This window comes from Physeter macrocephalus, chromosome 21 (assembly GCF_002837175.3).
Source record: "Physeter macrocephalus isolate SW-GA chromosome 21, ASM283717v5, whole genome shotgun sequence".
Taxonomy (NCBI): Eukaryota; Metazoa; Chordata; class Mammalia; order Artiodactyla; family Physeteridae; genus Physeter; species Physeter macrocephalus.
This window is the reverse complement of record NC_041234.1, coordinates 107,479,468-107,499,837: the sequence shown is the minus strand read 5'-3', so window position 1 is coordinate 107,499,837 and position 20,370 is coordinate 107,479,468. Positions and strand designations below refer to the sequence as shown.

General features: G+C 39.7%; 1 protein-coding gene across 1 annotated transcript in view; it reads right to left on the bottom strand.

The window, feature by feature from the left end:
• The window catches only part of LOC102992353 (transmembrane 9 superfamily member 2-like), a 102,068-nt gene that overhangs the window by 39,144 nt on the left and 42,554 nt on the right, over nt 1-20,370 (bottom strand). The window contains 6 exon segments of the mRNA XM_028482341.1: nt 9,542-9,599; nt 9,804-9,923; nt 11,120-11,155; nt 11,158-11,251; nt 12,524-12,632; nt 16,283-16,362. Coding sequence (XP_028338142.1) covers nt 9,542-9,599; nt 9,804-9,923; nt 11,120-11,155; nt 11,158-11,251; nt 12,524-12,632; nt 16,283-16,362 — 497 coding nt within the window.

Genomic DNA, 20,370 nt, shown 5'->3' with positions numbered 1-20,370 from the left:
CTCCTAGAGAAATGGTAATAAAAACAAAAATAAACAAATGGGACCTAATGAAACTTAAAAGCTTTTGCACAGCAAAGGAAACCATAAACAAGATGAAAAGACAACCCTCAGAATGGGAGAAAATATTTGCAAATGAAGCAACTGACAAAGGATTAATCTTCAAAACATACAAGCAACTCATGCAGCTCAATATCAAATCCATTTTTACATTGTCCATGTATATACCACGAGGCACTGAAATTCTCTGGTAACCTACCACATTCTAAGAAATAAGAATCCCAGTACCTTATGATTCTCTCTCTCACGTACCTAAGAGAGCCCCTAAACTTCTTGAGGGAAACATGTTCTTTGTATCATGCCTGCTTTATTTCTTTTAAACTGCATTCAGTTCTACTAACAGAACTAGGAAACTGAATCTGTTTTGCATTTTAAATTATTCATGATTCAGTCATTTACTGAGCACTTACTCTCTATAAGGCACTCATACTTCATATAAGGCACTGGGCGACACACTGTGAAAGATACAGAAATGAATAAGACATAGTACTCACCCTCATGAGTCTTGGAATGTAAAATGAGAGATAAGACATATCACAAATAACTCCAATCTAAGGAATACTGTGGTAAGTGTTGTAATAATGGTAATAGACATTGTACAATTTCAAAACATGAAAGTGGTAGTATTTGAGCTAGAAATTAAAGAATGAATGGAAATTTGTCATTGGAAAATTGGAATGAAGGGATTACAAATAGATGGAATAGCTTGAGCAAAGGCATGATAATAGAAGAAAACAGTAGCTAATAACCATAGCTACCATTTATTAAGCACTTATTATGTGCTAGGCACTGTTCCAAATGCTTTAACATTATCCCATTTAATCTTCATAACAACCATATGAAGTAGATAACACTATTATTTCTATACTGCAGATGAAGAAGCCTAAGATTAGAAAGGTAATAATATTAGTAAATAATATTAGTAAATATTTTTTAAAACTCCTTTTTTGGCTATCAAATTTAAAAGACAGCTACATAATGCAGTAATTATAAATCTGTGTTGATGAGCATACAAAACATTAAGATATAATTTGTATGACAATAACAGCACAAAGGAGGGAGGAGGGAAAGGAGCTATATACGAGCATATAATATTTTTAATAATATTGAAATTAAGTTGGTACTAATCTGAACTAGATTGCTATAAATTGAGACATTAATTGTAATCCATAAAGTAAACACTAAGAACAAACTCAAAATAATAGTAAAAGAAAGGACAAGGGAATAAAAATAGTACACTAAAAATATCTATTTAGGGCTTCCCTGGTGGCGCAGTGGTTGCGCGTCCGCCTGCCGATGCAGGGGAACCTGGTTCGCGCCCCGGTCTGGGAGGATCCCACATGCCGCGGAGCGGCTGGGCCCGTGGGCCATGGCCGCTGAGCCTGCGCGTCCGGAGCCTGTGCTACCGCGGAGCGGCTAGGCCCGTGAGCCATGGCCGCTGAGCCTGTGCGTCCGGAGCCTGTGCTCCGCAACGGGAGGGGCCACAACAGTGAGAAGCCCGTGTACCGAAAAAAAAAAAAAAAAAAAAAAAAAAAAAAAAAAATCTATTTAACACAATAGAGGGCAGTAATGAAGGGACAAAAAAGACCTAAAATTTATAGAAAGAAAATAGCAATATATCAGATGTAAATCCTACCTTATCAATAATTTCATTAAATGTACATGGATGAAATATTCCAATTAAAAGGCACAGGTTGGCAAAAGGGACCCCCAAAAAAATGATCCAAATAAATATATGATGTCTACAAGAGATACAATTTTGATTCAGAGACACAAACAGATTGAAAGTAAAAGGATTTTACATACAGTTTACACTTGAACAAAATGGGTTTGAACTGCACGGGTCCACTCATACATGGATTTTTTTCCAATGAATACATACTACAGTGCTACACAATCTGCTATTGGTTGAATCTGTGGATGCAGAATCGTGGATAGAGAGGGCTGACTCTAAAGTTATACACAGATTTTTGACTGTGCAGGCAGTCAGGGCCCCTAGCCCCTATGTTGTTCTAGGGTAAACTGTATACAGATATATAATGCAAACAGTAACCAAAAGAGAGCTAGAGTGGCTATACTTCTAACAGACAAAATAGACTTTAAGACAAAAAGCATTATGAGAGGTAAAGAAGGACTTTTATAACAATAAAAGTATCAATTTATCAAGAATATATAACAATTATAAACATATATGTAACTAACAGCAGAGCCCAAAAAATATATGAAGCAAAGACTGACAGAACTGAAGGAAGAAACAGACAATTCAACAATGATAGTTAGAGACTTGAATAAACACTTTCAATAATGGATAGAACAACTACACAGAAGATCAACAAGAAAATGAAAGACTTTAACAACACTGTAAACCTCCTAGACATAACAGACATCTATAGAACACTCCACCCATTTACAGCAGAATACACATTCTTCTCAAGTGTACATGGAACGTTCTCCAGGATAGACCATATGTTAGGCCATAACACAAGTCTCAATAAATTTAACAGATCTGAAATCATCCAAAGTATAATGTAATTGAAAGGAATTAAATAAGACCAAATAAATGGAAAGACATCCTGTATTCATGAATTGGAAGACTTAATATTGTTAAGACAGCAATATCCCCCAAACTGATCTACAGATTCCATGCAATCTTATCAAAATCCCAGTCAGCTTTTTGAAGAAATTGAAAAGCCCTTCCTAAAACTCATATGGAAATGCAAAGTTCCAGAACAGCCAAAATAATCTTGAAAAAGAACAAAGCTGGAGGACTCCCACTTCCTAATTTCAAAATTTATTAAAAGCTACAGACTAAAATCAAGACTATGGGTGGGATTCGCTGGTGGTCCAGTGGTTAAGAATTCACCTTCCAATGCAGGGGACGCAGGTTCGATAGCTGGTTGGGGGACTAATATCCCACATGCCGCGGGATCTATGCCCATGTGCCACAACTACAGAGCCCACGTGCCACAACTACAGAGCTCATGCGCTCTGGAGCCCACGTGCCACAACTAGAGAGAAGCCCATGCACCACAATGAGGAGCCTGCACGCCACAACAAAAGACCCCGTGTGCCGCAACTAAGACCCAACACAGCCAAAAATAAATACATAAATAAATAGATTAGAGACAATCTCAGAGATTACAAGTACACAAAAAGGAGCAACAAACTTATAAAAAAAAAGAAAAAAAGACTATGGGTACTGGTCTAAGGATAGACATATAGACTAATGGAATAGGAGTGAAAGTTCAGAAATAAACCCACAGATTTATGGACACTTCATTTTCAATAAGGGAATCAAGACAAATTAATTGGAGCAGAAGAGTCTTTTCAACAAATAATGTCAGGACAACTGGATATCTATGTACAAAAGAATGAATTTAGAGCCTTACTTCAGACATATACAAAAATTAACTCAAAATGGATCAAAGACCTATATTTAAGATGTAAAACTAGAAGACTTTTATAAGAAAACATAAGCATAAATTTTAATGACCTTGGATTAGGCTTCTTAAATATGACACCTAAAGCACAAGCAACCAAAGAAAAAGTAAATAAAGTGAATGTCATCAAAATTTTAAAGTTTTGCACTTCAAAGAACACTATCAAGAAATTGAGATGACAATTCACAGAATGGAAGAAAATATTTACAAATCATATACCTGATAAGCAACTAGTAACCAAAATATATACAGAACTCTTACAATTCAACAATAAAAAGAAAAATAATCCAATTTAAAAACGGGCAAAGGATTTGAATAGACATATTTCTAAAGAAGATATGCAAATGACCAATAAGCACATGAAAAGATGCTCAATATCATTAGTCATCAAAAAATGTAAATTAAAACTACAATGAAAGATAACTTCATAATAATTAGGATGGCTATAAGCAAAAACAGTAACAAGTGTTGACGAGGGTGTAGAGAAATTGGAACCCTCATACATTGCTGGTGGGAATGTAAAATGGTACAACAACTTTTGAAAATAGGCTGGCGGTCTCTCAAAATAGTAAGCATAGTGATGATATGACCCAGTAATTCTACTCCCAGGTATATACCCAGTATCTACCCAGTAGAATTGGAAGCATATTTTCACTCAAAACATCACATACAGGGCTTCCCTGGTGGCGCGGTGGTTGGGGGTCCGCCTGCCGATGCAGAGGGCGCGGGTTCATGCCCCGGTCCGGGAGGATCCCGCATGCCGCGGGGCGGCTGGGCCCGTGGGCCATGGCCGCTGGGCCTGCACGTCCGGGGCCTGTGCTCCGCGGCGGGAGGGGCTGCGGCGGTGAGAGGCCTGCGTACCACACAAAAAAAAAAAAAAAAAAAAAAAAGAGTAAAAAAATCACATACAAATGTTCATAGCAACACTATTCATATTATCCAAAAAGTGAAAACAGCCCAAATGACCATCAACTTATGAATGGGTAAACAAAAAGTGGTATATTGATACAATGGAATACTGTTCAATCATAAAAGGAATGAAGTAGTGATACATGCTATAACATGGATGAACTCTGAAAACATTATGCTAAGTGAAAGAAGACAGACACAAGAGGCCACACTTTTTATGATTCCAGTTATATGAAATGTCCAGAAGAGGCAAGTCCATAGAGACAGAAATTAGATTAGTAGATTAGCAGCTGAAAAATTCCAATGGCATTTTTCAGAGATAGAAAGAACAACCGTAAAATCTGTATGGAACTACAAAAGACCCCGAATAGCCAAAGCAGTCTTGAGAGAGAAGATTAAAACTGGAGGCATCACATTTCCTGATTTCAAACTATACTACAAAGCTGTGGTAATCGAAATAGTATGGTACTGATATAAAAATAGACACACAGACTAAATAGAACAGGATCAAGAGCCCAGAAATAAATCCCTGCATATACTGTCAACTAGTATTTGACAAGGGAGCCAAGAAATCGATAAGTGATGTTGAGAAACTGAATAACCACATTCAGAAGAATAAAATTGGATCCCTATCTTATACCACTCACAAAAATTAACTCAAAATGGATTAAAGACTTAAACATAAGACCTGAAACCATAAACTGCTAGAAGAAAGCATAGGGTCAAAACTCCTTGACATTGGTCTTCACAACAATATTTTGGATATGACACCAAAAGCACAAGCAACAAAAGCAAAACTTAAGAAGCAGAACTACATCTAACTAAAAACCTTCTGCACAGCAAAAGAAACAATCAATAAAATGGAAAGACAACTTACAGAGTGTGAGAAAATATTTGCAAATCATATATGTGATAAGGAGTTAACATCCAAAGTATATAAAGAACTCACACAACTCAATAGCAAAAAAACAATCTGGTTGACAAATGGGCAGAGGACCTGAATACACACTTTTCCAAAGAAGACATACAGATTGCCAACAAACACATGAAAAGACGCTCAACATCACTAATCATCAGGGAAACGCAAATCAAAACCACAGTGAGCTATCACCTCACACCTGTCAGAATGGCTGTCATCAAAAAGACAAGAGATAAGAAGTGTTGGCGAGGATGTGGAGAAAAAGGAACCCCCGTGCACTCTTGGTGGGAATCTAAATTGGTACAGGCACTAAGGAAAACTGTATGGAGGTTCCCCAAAATTTTTTAAATAGAATTACCATATGATCCAGCCATCCCACTTCTGGGTATATATATAAAGGAAATGAAAACAGGATCTCAAAGGGATAGCTGCACTCCCGAGTTCATTGCAGCATTATTCACAACCTACTCAAGGCCTCATTAATTAGAAAGGGGCAGAATTGGGAAATGGACCCCTATGTGTATAGAGCATAGGGTGCGTGTGTGTGTGTGTGTGTGTGTGTGTGTGTGTGTGTGTGTGACTCTAAAGCCTAGCCGGTAGCCTCTAATGCTACCTCTCCACTTCAAAATATGGTTATGAGTTGTTGTTGTTGTTGTTTATAATGAAATTATTTAAAAATAGGTAACGCATGCATATGGTACACAATGTAGAAAGTAAAAAGAAACAGAGAAACAGTGAAAAATAAGTATAAAATATTCTCCTTCTCACTCTTGTCGCCCAGCCACCCAGGAGACAACCACTGTTAACAGTTGCTTTTCAAATTAAAAAAAAATTTTATTTTCATAAAAGTGGTTTGCCACTGCATCATTTCATAGCCCATGTAACCCTGAGCCATGTTATTATGGATTCCTACTCTAATTTTTAAATTTTTCTGTGTAAAACATTCTTCAAAATTGATCCCATAGAAAACATGATAAAAACAGCTCATAGTGCATTGCAAATGCTAATGCTTTTCAGACATTAATTGTTCAGTTTAGCTAATCAAGCTTAGTGACACAGCATATTCTAATTCTTTTACATTTTCTATTTCAATGACGTAACTTCTTTTTACAATAAGATGGAACATCTGTCTGATGAAAAATGGGCCATTATTATTCATCTGAAGCCACGAAGGCAGTTTCAGGGGAGATTTACATTTATTTCCTCTACAGTGCCTAGCATAATGCATTAAATATAGTAAAAAACAAAAACAAGACAAAATTTTTTAAAAACACAATAAATATGTTGAATGAGTAACTAAATAATGAAGAGAATAGTACATGGTTTATTGACTAGTTCTTGCTTGCAATATCCCTTGCATGACAATCCAGTATAATGACTTTAGCACAATGGCACTTTGTTGCCAAAGTTATTCAATTTCAGATTCATCTGAGTCTTGAACTTGAAGCAACAAATATCTGAAATACTGTCAAGGACATTGCTTTCTTACATAAATATATTAAAGCATTCACCTCAGGAAAGACCACCCATTCTAGTTCCCTTGAAAAGAGTTATAGAAAAAGCAGATGGCTGTATTCAAGGTGGTAAGGGGGAGGGGAGTGCATTGTCCTTATTTTAAATAAGTCAAAAACTGCGGTAGATGTATTTGATGTGTAAACTTATAATGTTCAATCTTTTCAATGATATTACCTTTTTCCCTGGAGTTTAGGAGAAAACAAGCCACATGTAGATAAAAGATTATGAGTCTACTGAATATATCATCTATCACTGCATTGAATTGTTTATGGCATTATACTCAGTCACAGAGCATTTGTTCTGATTTTGTCACTAATTAGTATATAATGTAACTGAATTTACTATGTATAAGTTTCATTATAGGACTTCCACTATTGTGACACACTCTAGCATCAAGGACATGGGAATTTTACAACAAAAGAAAATTAAAGTACCACATAACAGTTAAGATATAATCCACTACTTTTTCCTTAAAAAAAAAAAAACTTGTCCTTCAGAACATATCAAGGAAAGAATTTTTTTTTTTTTTTTTGCGGTACGCAGGCCTCTCACTGCCGCGGCCTCTCCCGTTGCGGGGCACAGGCTCCAGACGCACAGGCTCAGCGGCCACGGCTCACGGGCCCAGCCGCTCCGCGGCACGTGGGATCCCCCCGGACCGGGGCACGAACCCGTGTCCCCTGCATCGGCAGGCGGACTCCCAACCACTGCACCACCAGGGAAGCCCGGAGAGAATTTTTTTAAACGGAACTTGCTATGGACTGAATTGTGTCCCCCAAAATTCATATGTTGAAACCCTAATCCCTAATGTGACGGTATTTGGAAATGGGGCCTTTAGGGAGTGATAAGGTTTAGATGAGGTCATGAGGGTGCGGTCTTCATGATGGCATCAGTGCCCTTATAAGGAGAGACAGTGCCCTTATAAAGGAGAGAGTGCTCTCTCTCTCTTTTCCCTTTGCCATGTGAGGACACAGCAAGAAGGCAGCTAGCAGCAACCAGGAAGAGAGCGCTCACCAGGACCAGACCCTGTTGATGCCCTGATCTTGGGCTTCCCAGTCTCCAGAACCGTGAGAAAATAAATGTCTGTTGTTTAAGCCACTCGGTCTATGGTATTTTGTTATGGAACCCAAGCTGACTGAGACAAAACATATTAAAGAATTTGGAGATAAAACCTTAACCAAGTCAGCACCTTATCAGTGAGGTATTATGGGAAGAGCACTGGATGGGATGTAAGGGGTGCATTCGGTTATATACAGCCTGGGCTTCATGACTGACTTCTTGTGTGACCTTGAACACGCTGATTCCACATCTCTATAATTAGGGGACTGGATGAGCTCCCATTGCGGCCACTGTGCAGCACCACCCCGACTCCCACTCTGACCATGACTGTGCCTGGGGACTGGAGTCACTGATGACACCGCAGTAACTATAGGCGAGACATGAAGAAGTAATCACTGAAGGCAAGGACGAGGAGAATAACAGAATGTAGTGTATAAATTGCCACTCTAACGTGATATATAAGGCAAGATGCATAAGTGAGATGAGCATTTATGAAACCTGCTTCAAAAACAAACATCAAAATGGAATACCGCAGCACCATCGCCATCTCTTTGTACTAGGGGTTAAGATGTACAAAAGATGAAAAGAACGCAGATACACCAGAAAAAGAATGCTGCGGCCACAGAAAACACAGTGGTCATTCAACTCCTTTCTACTCTTCCTTATCATGTACAATGATTTTTCTAAGATAAAGTATAAGAAAGGGGCTTTCCTGGTGGCACAGTGGTTAAGAATCTGCCTGCCAATGCAGGGGACATGGATTCGATCCCTGGTCCGGGAAGATCCCACATGCCACGGAGCAAGTAAGCCCACACGCCACAACTACTGAGCCTGAGCTCTAGAGCCCGTGAGCCACAACTACTTAGCCCACGTGCCATGACTACTGAAGCCTGCGTGCCTAGAGCCCATGCTACACAACAAGAGAAGTCACGACAATGAGAAGCCTGCACACCGCAACGAAGAGTAGCCCCCTCTCGCAGCAACTAGAGAAAGCCCGCACACAGCAACTAAGACCCAACGCAGCCAAAAATTAATTAATTAATTAATTTTTAAAAAATTGAATACCACAGCACCATCGCCATCTCTTTGTACTAGGGGTTAAGATATACCAAAAGATTAAAAGAATGCAGATACACCAGAAAAAGAATGCTGCAGCCACAGAAAACACAGTGGTCATTCAACTCCTTTCTACTCTTCATTATCATGTAAAGTGATTTTTCCAAGATAAAGTATAAGAAAGGGGCTTCCCTGGTGGCACAGTGGTTAAGAATCCGCCTGCCAATGCAGGGGACACGGATTCGAGCCCTGGTCCGGGAAGATCCCACATGCCGTGGAGCAACTAAGCCCGCGCGCCACAACTACTGAGCCTGTGCTCTAGAGTCCGCGAGCCACAACTACTGAAGCCCACGTGCCGCAACTACTGAAGCCCACACGCATAGAGCCCACACTCCGCAACAAGAGAAGCCACCGCAATGAGAAGCCCACGCACCGCAACAAAGGGTAGCTCCCACTCACCGCAACTAGAGAAAGCCTGTGTGCAGCCACGAAGACCCGACTCAGCCAAAAGTAAATAAATAAAGTTATTTTTTTTAAAGTATAAGAAAGAGTATAATTGCATAGACAAAAGAGAACGTGAGATACTAACCCAGGACACAGTAGTGCTGTCAGCAAAAAATTTGTCTTCCACTTAATACCTCTAAATGCTGAGGAAGTAAAGGACAGAAGAGCTACTGGAGCAACTGGATTTAGTCCACTTTACAAATACTTTATAGTAACTAACACACAACTACATTTTGCTAGGTCAGCTAAAATTCCCCATGCAATTTTTGAATTTTGAATTTTACAGCTTTTTAATTTCTACATTTAACACACCAACTTATTGGAATAATAACAGTTGCAATGCTTACTCATATACAACTTAGCAGATACGTATCCAGCAGAGGTTCCCAGAAGGACCCATAACAGAATAGCACTGGTCATTAAAGCACCTCGATTGGCAGGGGAAAGGAAACCAAGACAGGCCAGAACTAAAGGCACAAAAGAGAAATATCAAACCAGTGACAATAATGGCCTCAAAAGCACATAGGACTTTATAATAAAGACAACCTTATGAAGATATTTTTATGAAACAGCATACAAGGAAATTCTCTGATGTTATTCTCTTAGCTAATTTTTTTGACAATTTTTTTCTTAATGAAAAAGTCTGATTTTCCATACAAGGCAAATGATATGTTTTCAACTTAGCCTTTAATCTCACTGTTTAAATCAAAATTAAACAAAAGATCTTCCCCGTCCCTACTCCAGTAGTCACTGCATAAACAGCAAATCATTTTTCCCACAAAAATTTCCTTCTGTTTCCTTTTATTCAAGGTAAGGGGGAAAAAATCACAGTGAGACTTGGTCTCAGAGAAAATATAACCTTAAGAGCTAAATTTTGAAATTATCACTGACATCTGAAACAGCTAATAAGCTATTTACTTACAGCAGTTTTGTTTGTGAAAATCAGCACTCTGGTTATCAAAAACTGACAAACTCCATTTTTAGTTGATAAATGAAGGCAGCCAGAGTTCATCAGCCACTGTAAGCCTACTAACGATGCCATTGCGCTTATACATTTAAAGACCAGCACTCAGGCTTGCCATAGCATTTCAAAATGCTAGTCTTTGGGGCTTCCCTGGTGGCGCAGTGGTTGAGAGTCCGCCTGCCGATGCAGGGGACACGGGTTCGTGCCCCGGTCCTGGAGGATCCCACATGCCGCGGAGTGGCTGGGCCCGTGAGCCATGGCCGCTGAGCCTGCGCGTCCGGAGCCCGTGCTCCGCAAAGGGAGAGGCCACAACAGTGAGAGGCCCGCGTACCGCAAAAAAAAAAAAAAAGCTAGTCTTTGAATTATAACTCCCTGAGTTCATTTAAAATATGATTCTACCCACATGCTGATTTTCAAGAACGCACCTACCTTGCAAAGCAAGGAACAAGTGTATTGGACATTACAATAAATTATTCAAAACTGAAGAAGCTATGAAAGTTCCTTGATATAGGAAACTATTCAGACTCATATCCTTAATTTGAGAAGAAAGAAATATAAGTACTATCAAACACACATTTCCTTAAACTTTAGGGTAGAATTTTCAAAGTTCTTTTGTACACATGAATCAAAGTTTAACATATGTTAGCAGCTCACTAAGAATGTTGAAGAAGACACATATTGACCTGAGATTACTCACACATAAAGTAATAAATGTCATAATCAAAACTTGTGTTCTTGACCCAGGAAAACTGACAGCAACATTCCACTCCTTGGAGGTCTGAATACATCCCCATGAACCAGCTTCCAACCGAATTCCTTCTGGGCATCTTCCTGCATATGAGAAAGTCTTTAATAAACACAGGAGTTACTAGGACAGAAAGTTACAAGAGCTCTGAAAGTTAGAGAAAAATGAATTTTTCTCTAGAGACAGACTAGCTGGAAACCAATGGCTCATTTTGGATAGAGTAGGTCTCTGGCAGGTATGTGACCCTGCCATACAAATGAGCTATTCCCTTACTTTAAGTTTTGCATTGGAGGGAGTGTGTCAATTATATAAAGGACACAACTGGCTTGATTTTCATGAAGAAAGCAACACGATTTAACATACATAAAAGATTCAACCAAGGGACTTCCTGGTGGCGCAGTGGTTAAGAATCTGCCTGTCAATGCAGGGGACACGAGTTCAATCCCTGGTCTGGGAAGATCCCACGTGCTGCGGAGCAACTAAGCCCGTGCACCACAACTACTGAGCCTGTGCTCTAGAGCCCGCGTGCCACAACTACTGAAGCCTGCGCGCCTAGAGCCCGTGCTTCACAACAAGAGAAGCCACCGCCATGAGCAGCCCGCGCACCGCAACGAAGAGTAGCCCCCGCTCGCCGCAACTAGAGGAAGCCTGCACGCAGCAACAAAGACCAACGCAGCCAAAAATAAATAAATAAATTTTTTAAAAAAAGATTCAACCAATTCTATAGAAATTAAAAGTTGATCATTACACAAATGATCACAAGAGTCAAAACAGTATAAATTGATAAAACTAAATTTACCCTAAATTGTAGTATTTTGCAGTGTTTCGTATATTTATCTCATGCTGCAAATTAATGAAAATCTTAAATAATGATATTTTGAAAGGTCAGAAACATGAAAAGGAATATAACCAAAGAGTTGATAGCAAATAATTTTCTAATAAACTTACCTGTACTTTTTAAGAATCAACACAGGGGCTTCCCTGGTGGTGTAATGGTTGAGAATCCGCCTGCCAATGCAGGGGACACGGGTTCTTGCCCCGGTCCGGGAAGATCCCACGTGCCGCGGAGCGGCTGGGCCCGTGAGCCATGGCCACTGAGCCTGTGCGTCCGGAGCCTGTGCCCTGCAACGGGAGAGGCCACACAGAGAGAGGCCCGCGTACCACAAAAAAAAAAAAAAAAAAAAAAAAAAAATCAACACAACACTCTGTACTTTGATTCAGCATAATATGCAAAATTACTAGACATCAGAATGCATTGTATTCAAGGTGTTATACTCTAAGTAGAAATATAACATTGAGAACTGGGCAAAGCAGGCACTCAAATATTTGCTGAATCAAATATGTGCATTTTTACTTACGGGAAAACTCATCTGATTATATCTGATAATATCTTTCTGGAGAGTCCTTAATATGATCATAGCCACCATTCCAGATAAGAAGACAGCAATAACAATGGAAATCATAATACTAGAAAACATAAAGAAGGAAAAAGAGAAGTTAAATCTCAAGTTTCTTATTTGAATATTAAAAAGAAAATGTGTGCACACGTAAAAGAAAGACATTCAAATTATTATCGTGTCGATCAGTTTTCTAAGGTTAAATGTGGATCAAAGGCTGAATACATCAATATATTAAATGAACTTAAAGTTCTATCACAAGGGGCTTCCCTCGTGGCGCAGTGGTTAAGAATACGCCTGCCAATGCAGGAGACACGGGTTCGAGCCCTGGTCCGGGAAGAGTCCCACATGCCGCGGAGCAACTAAGCCCATGCACCACAACTACTGAGCCTGCGCTCTAGAGCCCGTGAGCCACAACTACTGAAGTCCGTGTGCCTAGAGCCCGTGCTCCGCAACAAGAGAAGCCACCACAATGAGAAGCCTGCGCACCGCGACAAAGAGTAACCCCCACTCGCCGCAACTAGAGAAAGCCCGCGGACAGCTACGAAGACCCAACGCAGCCAAAAACAAATAAATAATTTTTTTTAAAAAAAAAAAGCTCTATCACAAAAGTGCATTACAAATAAATCAATAGAAGCAACACTATTCTTAAGGTTATTTTAGAACTTTGTAAGAGTACATTCCCAAAAAGAAACAAGGGGAAATGAATAAGATCAGGAACACAGACGTAGTTCCAGAACATGAAACTGAGAATGGAAGTTCAGGAATCAATGTTGAATTGATGACTGACTGACTGGCTTCTTAGCTGATGGACCAAGGCTTTTAACTCTATCAAGTCTTTATCAAGCTTCGGGGTAAAGACCCCATGGACCACTTACCTACCAGCTCTTACATACTGTTTCCAAAACTGAATCTTAAAATCTACGCCCAAATCAAAATCAAGACCTTCTGCCATCCCACCACCCAGACAAATCCAGACACATCAAAAAAGTCTCACCAGAATCTATGAAAAGGCCAGCACTGTTTTAGAAAAATGCCATTAAGATAATGTCTAGGGGCTTCCCTGGTGGCGCAGTGGTTGAGAGTCCGCCTGCCGATGCAGGGGACGCGGGTTCGTGCCCCGGTCCGGGAAGATCCCACGTGCCGCGGAGCGGCTGGGCCCGTGAGCCATGGCCGCTGCGCCTGCGCGTCCGGAGCCTGTGCTCCGCAACGGGAGAGGCCACAACAGTGAGAGGCCCGCGTACCGCAAAAAAAAAAAAAAAAAAAAAAAAAAGATAATGTCTAAAATGTCTGTTAACTGTCATAAGTAAATTACCTCGAGACAGAAACTAAAGTACATTTATTGTTACATTATAAATATTAATACTACTAGAGATTAGCCCCACAATCTATCTGGACACCTTTCCCTTTCACAACCCCTTTAAAGAAAGCATTTAAATAAATTTTATCCAGGGACTTCCCTGGTGGTCCAGCGGTAAAGAATCCGCCTTACAATGCAGGGGATGCGGGTTCCATCCCTGGTCAGGGAACTAAGATCGCACATGTCGTGGAGCAACTAAGCCCATGCACTACAACTACTGAGCTCGTGCACCTCAACTAGAGAGCCTGTGTGCCACAAACTACAGAGCCTATGCACTCTGGAGCCCATGCACCACAACTAAAGAAGAGAAGACCCACACACCACAACTAGACAGAAGACCACAACAAAAGATCCCGCATGCCTCAATGAAAATCCCACGTGCCATAACCAAGACACTCTGCAGCCAATAATAAATAAAATAAATGATAAGTAAATCTTTAAAAAAAAATAAGTAAATAAATTTTATCTGAAGAGAGTTCTGGGTGGTGTGACAAAATGGGACCTGGACTATTGTCCAAACAGAAGATTTTCTAGAAAAGCTACAATATGATAGTAATAATGAGGAGGAGAAGGAGGTAGAGGAGAAGGAAGAAGAAGGATAGAAATAGGAGGAAAAGGGGGTGCTATTCTCACTTTAAAGGCAATAGCACTGTAAATCAACTATACTTCAATAAAATAATTTTTTTTAAATAAAGGCAATGGCATATAAGGAAAATCATCACCTCAGAAGACCATACTCATAGAATCACACCTTTCCTTACTTTCATCTTTACCTTTATACTCTTCTTCCATCCAAAACTGGTTTATTATAGGATATGAGGATAACGGGAAAAAAATACTACATACACAGGTTCACCTATTTCTCGTCGGCTTCTCTGATCAGTCTCCTAAGTTACTGAAGATCCTACTCTCGTTGTCAGCGCTTTATGACAGCCCCAATCATCACATTCTCAGTGGGTCCATCCTTCGATTTCATGTTGAAACTACTCCTTCCACAGTCATGAAGGACTTCTAACTCTGTGGTCTGTCCTGTTGAAGATTCCTGAGGAATCAAGTCCCTTCACTCTGAATCCACTAGAATATAAGCTTCCTGTGAGCAGAAGCCTGTTGGCCTTATGCACCGCCATGTCTGAGAGCCTCTCCTAGTGCTTGGCACCCTAATAGGGATGAAAAAGAATACATGAAGAATGAATCCACCTTCACTCACAGACATTATCTCAACACAGTCCTCTCGTCTACATGACCTGCCTTGACCACTTGCAATGTTTTGGTTTCTCATACTTAATCTTTTCATCTTTCTCTGCTCTCTTCCCAGTCTTTCATGACATCCTGACTTTCCTCCACCCCAGCTGGTTACTGCTTTCTCTTACACTCTAGTTTGCTCAGACTTTGACCCCACAAATGATAGCGTCTCTCCTGTTTTCATTCCATCTTTTGCAGTGTCCACTGCCACAGTCCTATCCTGCCTACTTCCCAGCATGGACTACTCTTTATACGCAGACATCTTGTCTCTAGGACACCTCAGCCTTCTCCTTCCCTTCAGCATAAACATTAGTATATTTGATACAGATTTTCCTTTTTTCTTTCTCTTTGCATATGTGGAGAGGTGGGGGAGAGGAAGGAGAAGGGAAATTAGCCACAGAGAAGAAAAAATGTCACTCAAGATCATCTCGGATGGGGGTGGGTGGAGGGGGAACTGGATGAAGGTGGTCAAAAGGTACAAACTTGCAGTTATAAGATGAAGTACTAGGGATATAATGTACAACATGGTTAATATAATTAACACTGCTGTATGTTATGTATGAAAGTTGTTAAACAGTAAATCCTAGGAGTTTTCAGCACGAGGAAAAAAATCTTTTTCTTTTTTTTTTTTTTTTTTTTTTGCGTTTATGCGGGCCTCTCACTACTGTGGCCTCTCCCGCTGTGGAGCACAGGCTCCGGACGCGCAGGCTCAGCGGCCACGGCTCACGGGCCCAGCCGCTCCGCGGCATGTGGGATCCTCCCGGACCGGGGCACGAACCCGTCTCCCCTGCATCGGCAGGCGGATTCTCAACCACTGCGCCACCAGGGCAGCCCGGAAAAAATCTTTTTATACTTCTTTAATTTTGTATCTATAGGAGATGATAGATGTTCACTAAACTTATTGTGGTCATCAATGTAAGTCAAATCATTATGCTGCATACTTTAAACTTATACAGTACCGTATGTCAATTATATCTCAATAAAACTAAAAGGAAAAAAAGATCATCTCTGGTGACAAAATAATTTTTAAAGTACATATATGTATGTATGTGTGTGTGTGTGTTTGTATACATTTTCTACCATGAAGCTACTTATTCTTTATTTCATAAAGTGCTTACCTAAACCACTGAATGCTGGTATGAGACATGGACTCCAAAATATAATCCCATCTAGAACCCCACTTGATATGTTTGTTTTCCTAAAAACAAAAATACAAAATCACATGACCAAACTTTAACTGACTTTTTACTGGTTATAATCCTAAAACAGAAAGTTATTCTGCCTGTACTTTCTCTATTTCTTTACTGCTAACTTCATGGAATCATGCAATCTAGCCTGATATTTTTATCATTTTTTTATTTACTGATATTCTACCTCATTTCAGAAAGGGACTAGGAAAAAAATAATTTTAGCTTACTGCTGTTCACCAGAAATAGCACCTTTTTGCTACTATTTTTCTGTGACCCTAAATCCACCCCATACTTCACTTTCTTTTGTCCAGACCACATTTTCATCTTAATTGCAACTTTATGAAGTTGTATGGTATGCCATGCTTACAAAGGTATACATAATGTCACTGTAGTTTTGTTTGTAAATTTAAAAACGTAGAAACAACCAAAAATTCCCATCAGAATGGGAATAAATAAACTGTGGTAATCCATGCTAAGAAATACTACGGAACCATTAAAAAGAATGATGTGCATATATAGGTGACAATATGTCTATGAAATAGCATTAAGCGAAAAAAGAAAGGTGAAAAGTATATAGTAAGACAAGTTATGTACAGCAAGATTCCATTCCCCCCACAAAATTATATACATATTTTGTAGATGCAGACATTTTTCTGGAAGAAAAAATAATGGTTATACTTTTGGAGCAAGAGACTAGAAATTGGGGGAGGGTAGTAAAGGAAGGGAGAATTTTACTTACACATTTTCTATATGGTTTGCAGTCTTCACCACATACAAGTATTATCAATATTATTATTTAAATTGAACTCAACATTTGAACTGAAAGACAACTTGCATCACTGCAACACACAAAATCCACCTCCTGGAAATAGGTTTATTATTAGGGTATTTTGTTTAATTAGAAAACAGTATTCAATTTCAGTCATTATTTCTCATAGAATATTTTAATATTTTACATTTTTGTATGTTAAGTATTTTGAAATATTTTAGCAATGAATTTATAAAAGTTTTTTTAATACTGTAGTGCTCAGTACAGAATAAAACACAGGAAAATATAATCACCAGCTGTTTCTGCTGGTGTGCAATCAAACTCAACCTTTCAATAGCTTTTTTTTTTTTTTTTTTTTGCGGTAAGCGGGCCTCTCACTGTCGTGGCCTCTCCCGTTGCGGAGCACAGGATCCGGACGCGCAGGCTCAGCGGCCATGGCTCACGGGCCCAGCCGCTCCGCGGCACGTGGGATCCTCCCGGACCGGGGCACGAACCCGTGTACCCTGCATCGGCAGGCGGACCCTCAACCACCGCGCCACCAGGGAAGCCCTCAATACCTTTCTTATAAAAGATCCCCAATAAATGATCTTAAATGATAATCCCCAGTAAACATTTAAACCATTAATGCAGTATTATTAGCCCTTAAATTAATGGCATGCTCTTAGCAAAAGGAAAACACTGGTACAGGTTGACCAAGTTATGTTTGAAATGACTTATTATTTAAAATTAGGTATATAATTTAATTATATACCTATAATTTAAAATTAGGTATCTTTAAGTGTTTTTTCTGAAGTTTGGGGGTGGGTATGAAGCAAGCCAATATACACTGCTTTAAAAAAAACGGAAATGATGGGTTTTAATTGAAATGAGTTTTAATTCAACAATGGATTTTAGTTGACACCTGATGACCTGGTGATCATGGTTAACATTATCTATGAAAGGTCAGGTTGACATTATGTGTCTACTGATGTGAGCTATCACTTTTGTGGTCTTCCTGTCGAGAATCCATGGCCTGAGCCTGGTCACGAAGAACCATCAGACAGATCCAGGTTGATGGTCATCCTACAGACTGTAAGGTGTACTCTTCAAAAATTTCAAGAGGGACCTCCCTGGTGGCGCAGTGGTTAAGAATCTGCCTGCCAATGCAGGGGACACGAGTTCGAGCCCTGATCCGGGAAGATCCCACATGCCGTGGAGCAACTAAGCCCCTGCGCCACAACTACTGAGCCTACGCTCTAGAGCTCGCGAGCCACAACTACTGAGCCCGCGTGCCACAACTACTGAGGCCTGTGCGCCTAGAGCCCGTGCTCCGCAACAAGAGAAGCCACCGCAATGAGAAGCCCAAGCACCACAATAAAGAGTAGCCCCCGCTCACCACAACTAGAGAAAGCCCGCATGCAGCAACAAAGACCCAATGCAGGCAAAAAATAAAATAAATAAAAAGGAGTGAAATAAGTGAAGGAAATTAAGAGGCACAAACTTCCAATTGCAAAATAAATGAATCACGAGTATGAAATGTACAGGGTAACATAGTCAATGATTATGTAATACCTTTGTATGGTGACAGATGGTAACTAGACTTATCATGGTGATCATTTTAAAATGGATAGAAATATTGGATCACTATGCTGTGTAACAGGAACTAACATAGTGTTGTAGATCAATTATACTTCAAAAACAAACAAATAACCCCATAGAAAAAGAGATCAGATTTGTGGTTACCAGAGGCAGAGAATGGGGAGAGGGAGAATTACGTGAAGGCAGTCAAAAGGTACCAACTTGGGGGCTTCCCTGGTGGCGCAGTGGTTGCGCGTCCGCCTGCCGATGCAGGGGAACCGGGTTCGCGCCCCGGTCCGGGAGGATCCCACATGCCGCGGAGCGGCTGGGCCCGTGAGCCATGGCCGCTGAGCCTGCGCGTCCGGAGCCTGTGCTCCGCAACGGGAGAGGCCACAACAGTGTGAGGCCCGCATACCACAAAAAAAAAAAAACAAAAGGTACCAACTTGCAGTTATAAGATAAATAAGTACTAGGGATGTAATGTACAACATGATAAATAGAATTGACACTGCTGTATATTATATATGAAAGCTGTTAAAGAGAGTAAATCCCAAGAGTTCTCATCACAAGGAAAAAACATTGTTTTTCTATTTCTTTAATTTTGTATCTATATGAGATGATGAATGTTCACTAAATTTATTGTGGTCATCATTTCGTGACATAAGTCAAATAAATCATTATGCTGTACACCTTAAACTCATACAGTGCTGTGTATCTATTATATCTCAATAAAACTGGAAGAAAAAATAAAATGTAAAAAAAAAGGAGGGAAACTTTCAAATATGCACTATGAAGTTTGGCTTTTAAATACAAAGAGAGCCTAGAAAATCTGCAGTTGTTAAATCAAGTAGTTTTTGCACCAAACATTGCCATCTGCTGGAAATAACAGTCCACAACACATACTACTCCTCCATAAGAAAATAAATCGTTTTAAAATCCTAAGGTACATTTGAGACAAAATGACAAATGCAAAAAGATAACTAAATGGTGCAACCCATTTTTTAAATCCATTTAAAATTAATGAATTATTCTGCATCTTTACATCCCAGAGTTTCAAAATCTTTTATAAGACATAGCAATTGTCATAAATGCATACAAGGTAAGCAGGTCTTTAATGCTATTTATAATGAAGTCACAAGAAGCAAATGTAGAAATATAGACGAGAATTCTTGATTCAGGACACAGCACATGATGGGTTTCACTCGGTAAAAATACAGGCAGGGAATCAAAGAATCAAGCTGGCAGGTAACTACAGCTTCTTTTAGTCTAGCTGTTTTCAACAGGGGAAACAGCACCCTCTAGGGGGCATAATGAAAAGGTGTGGGGATGCTACTGGTATTTGGCAGCATAGTATTGAATAGAAGGCCAGACGTCCTGCTTGGCACCAGGAGACCCACACAAAGAATTGAGAAGAACTTCCAAAAGCCCCATCCAACATTCATGTGAGTGAAAAACTGCCTATGATTATCTGCGCCTAGATTCTAACTTCATTTTACAGATAAAGTATTTTTACATAGTTTTAATATACATTGATCTTTCCCCCAGCAATGCAACTACCATGTAAATTGAGGGAAAATGGTACTATGTTTGGCTTGAAACTTTACCAAAATTGATCAACATTTGAGAAAATCATGGCATCCTTTAGAAAGATGTGGTATTTGGGCCATCAATGTACAATATTCTCACAGCA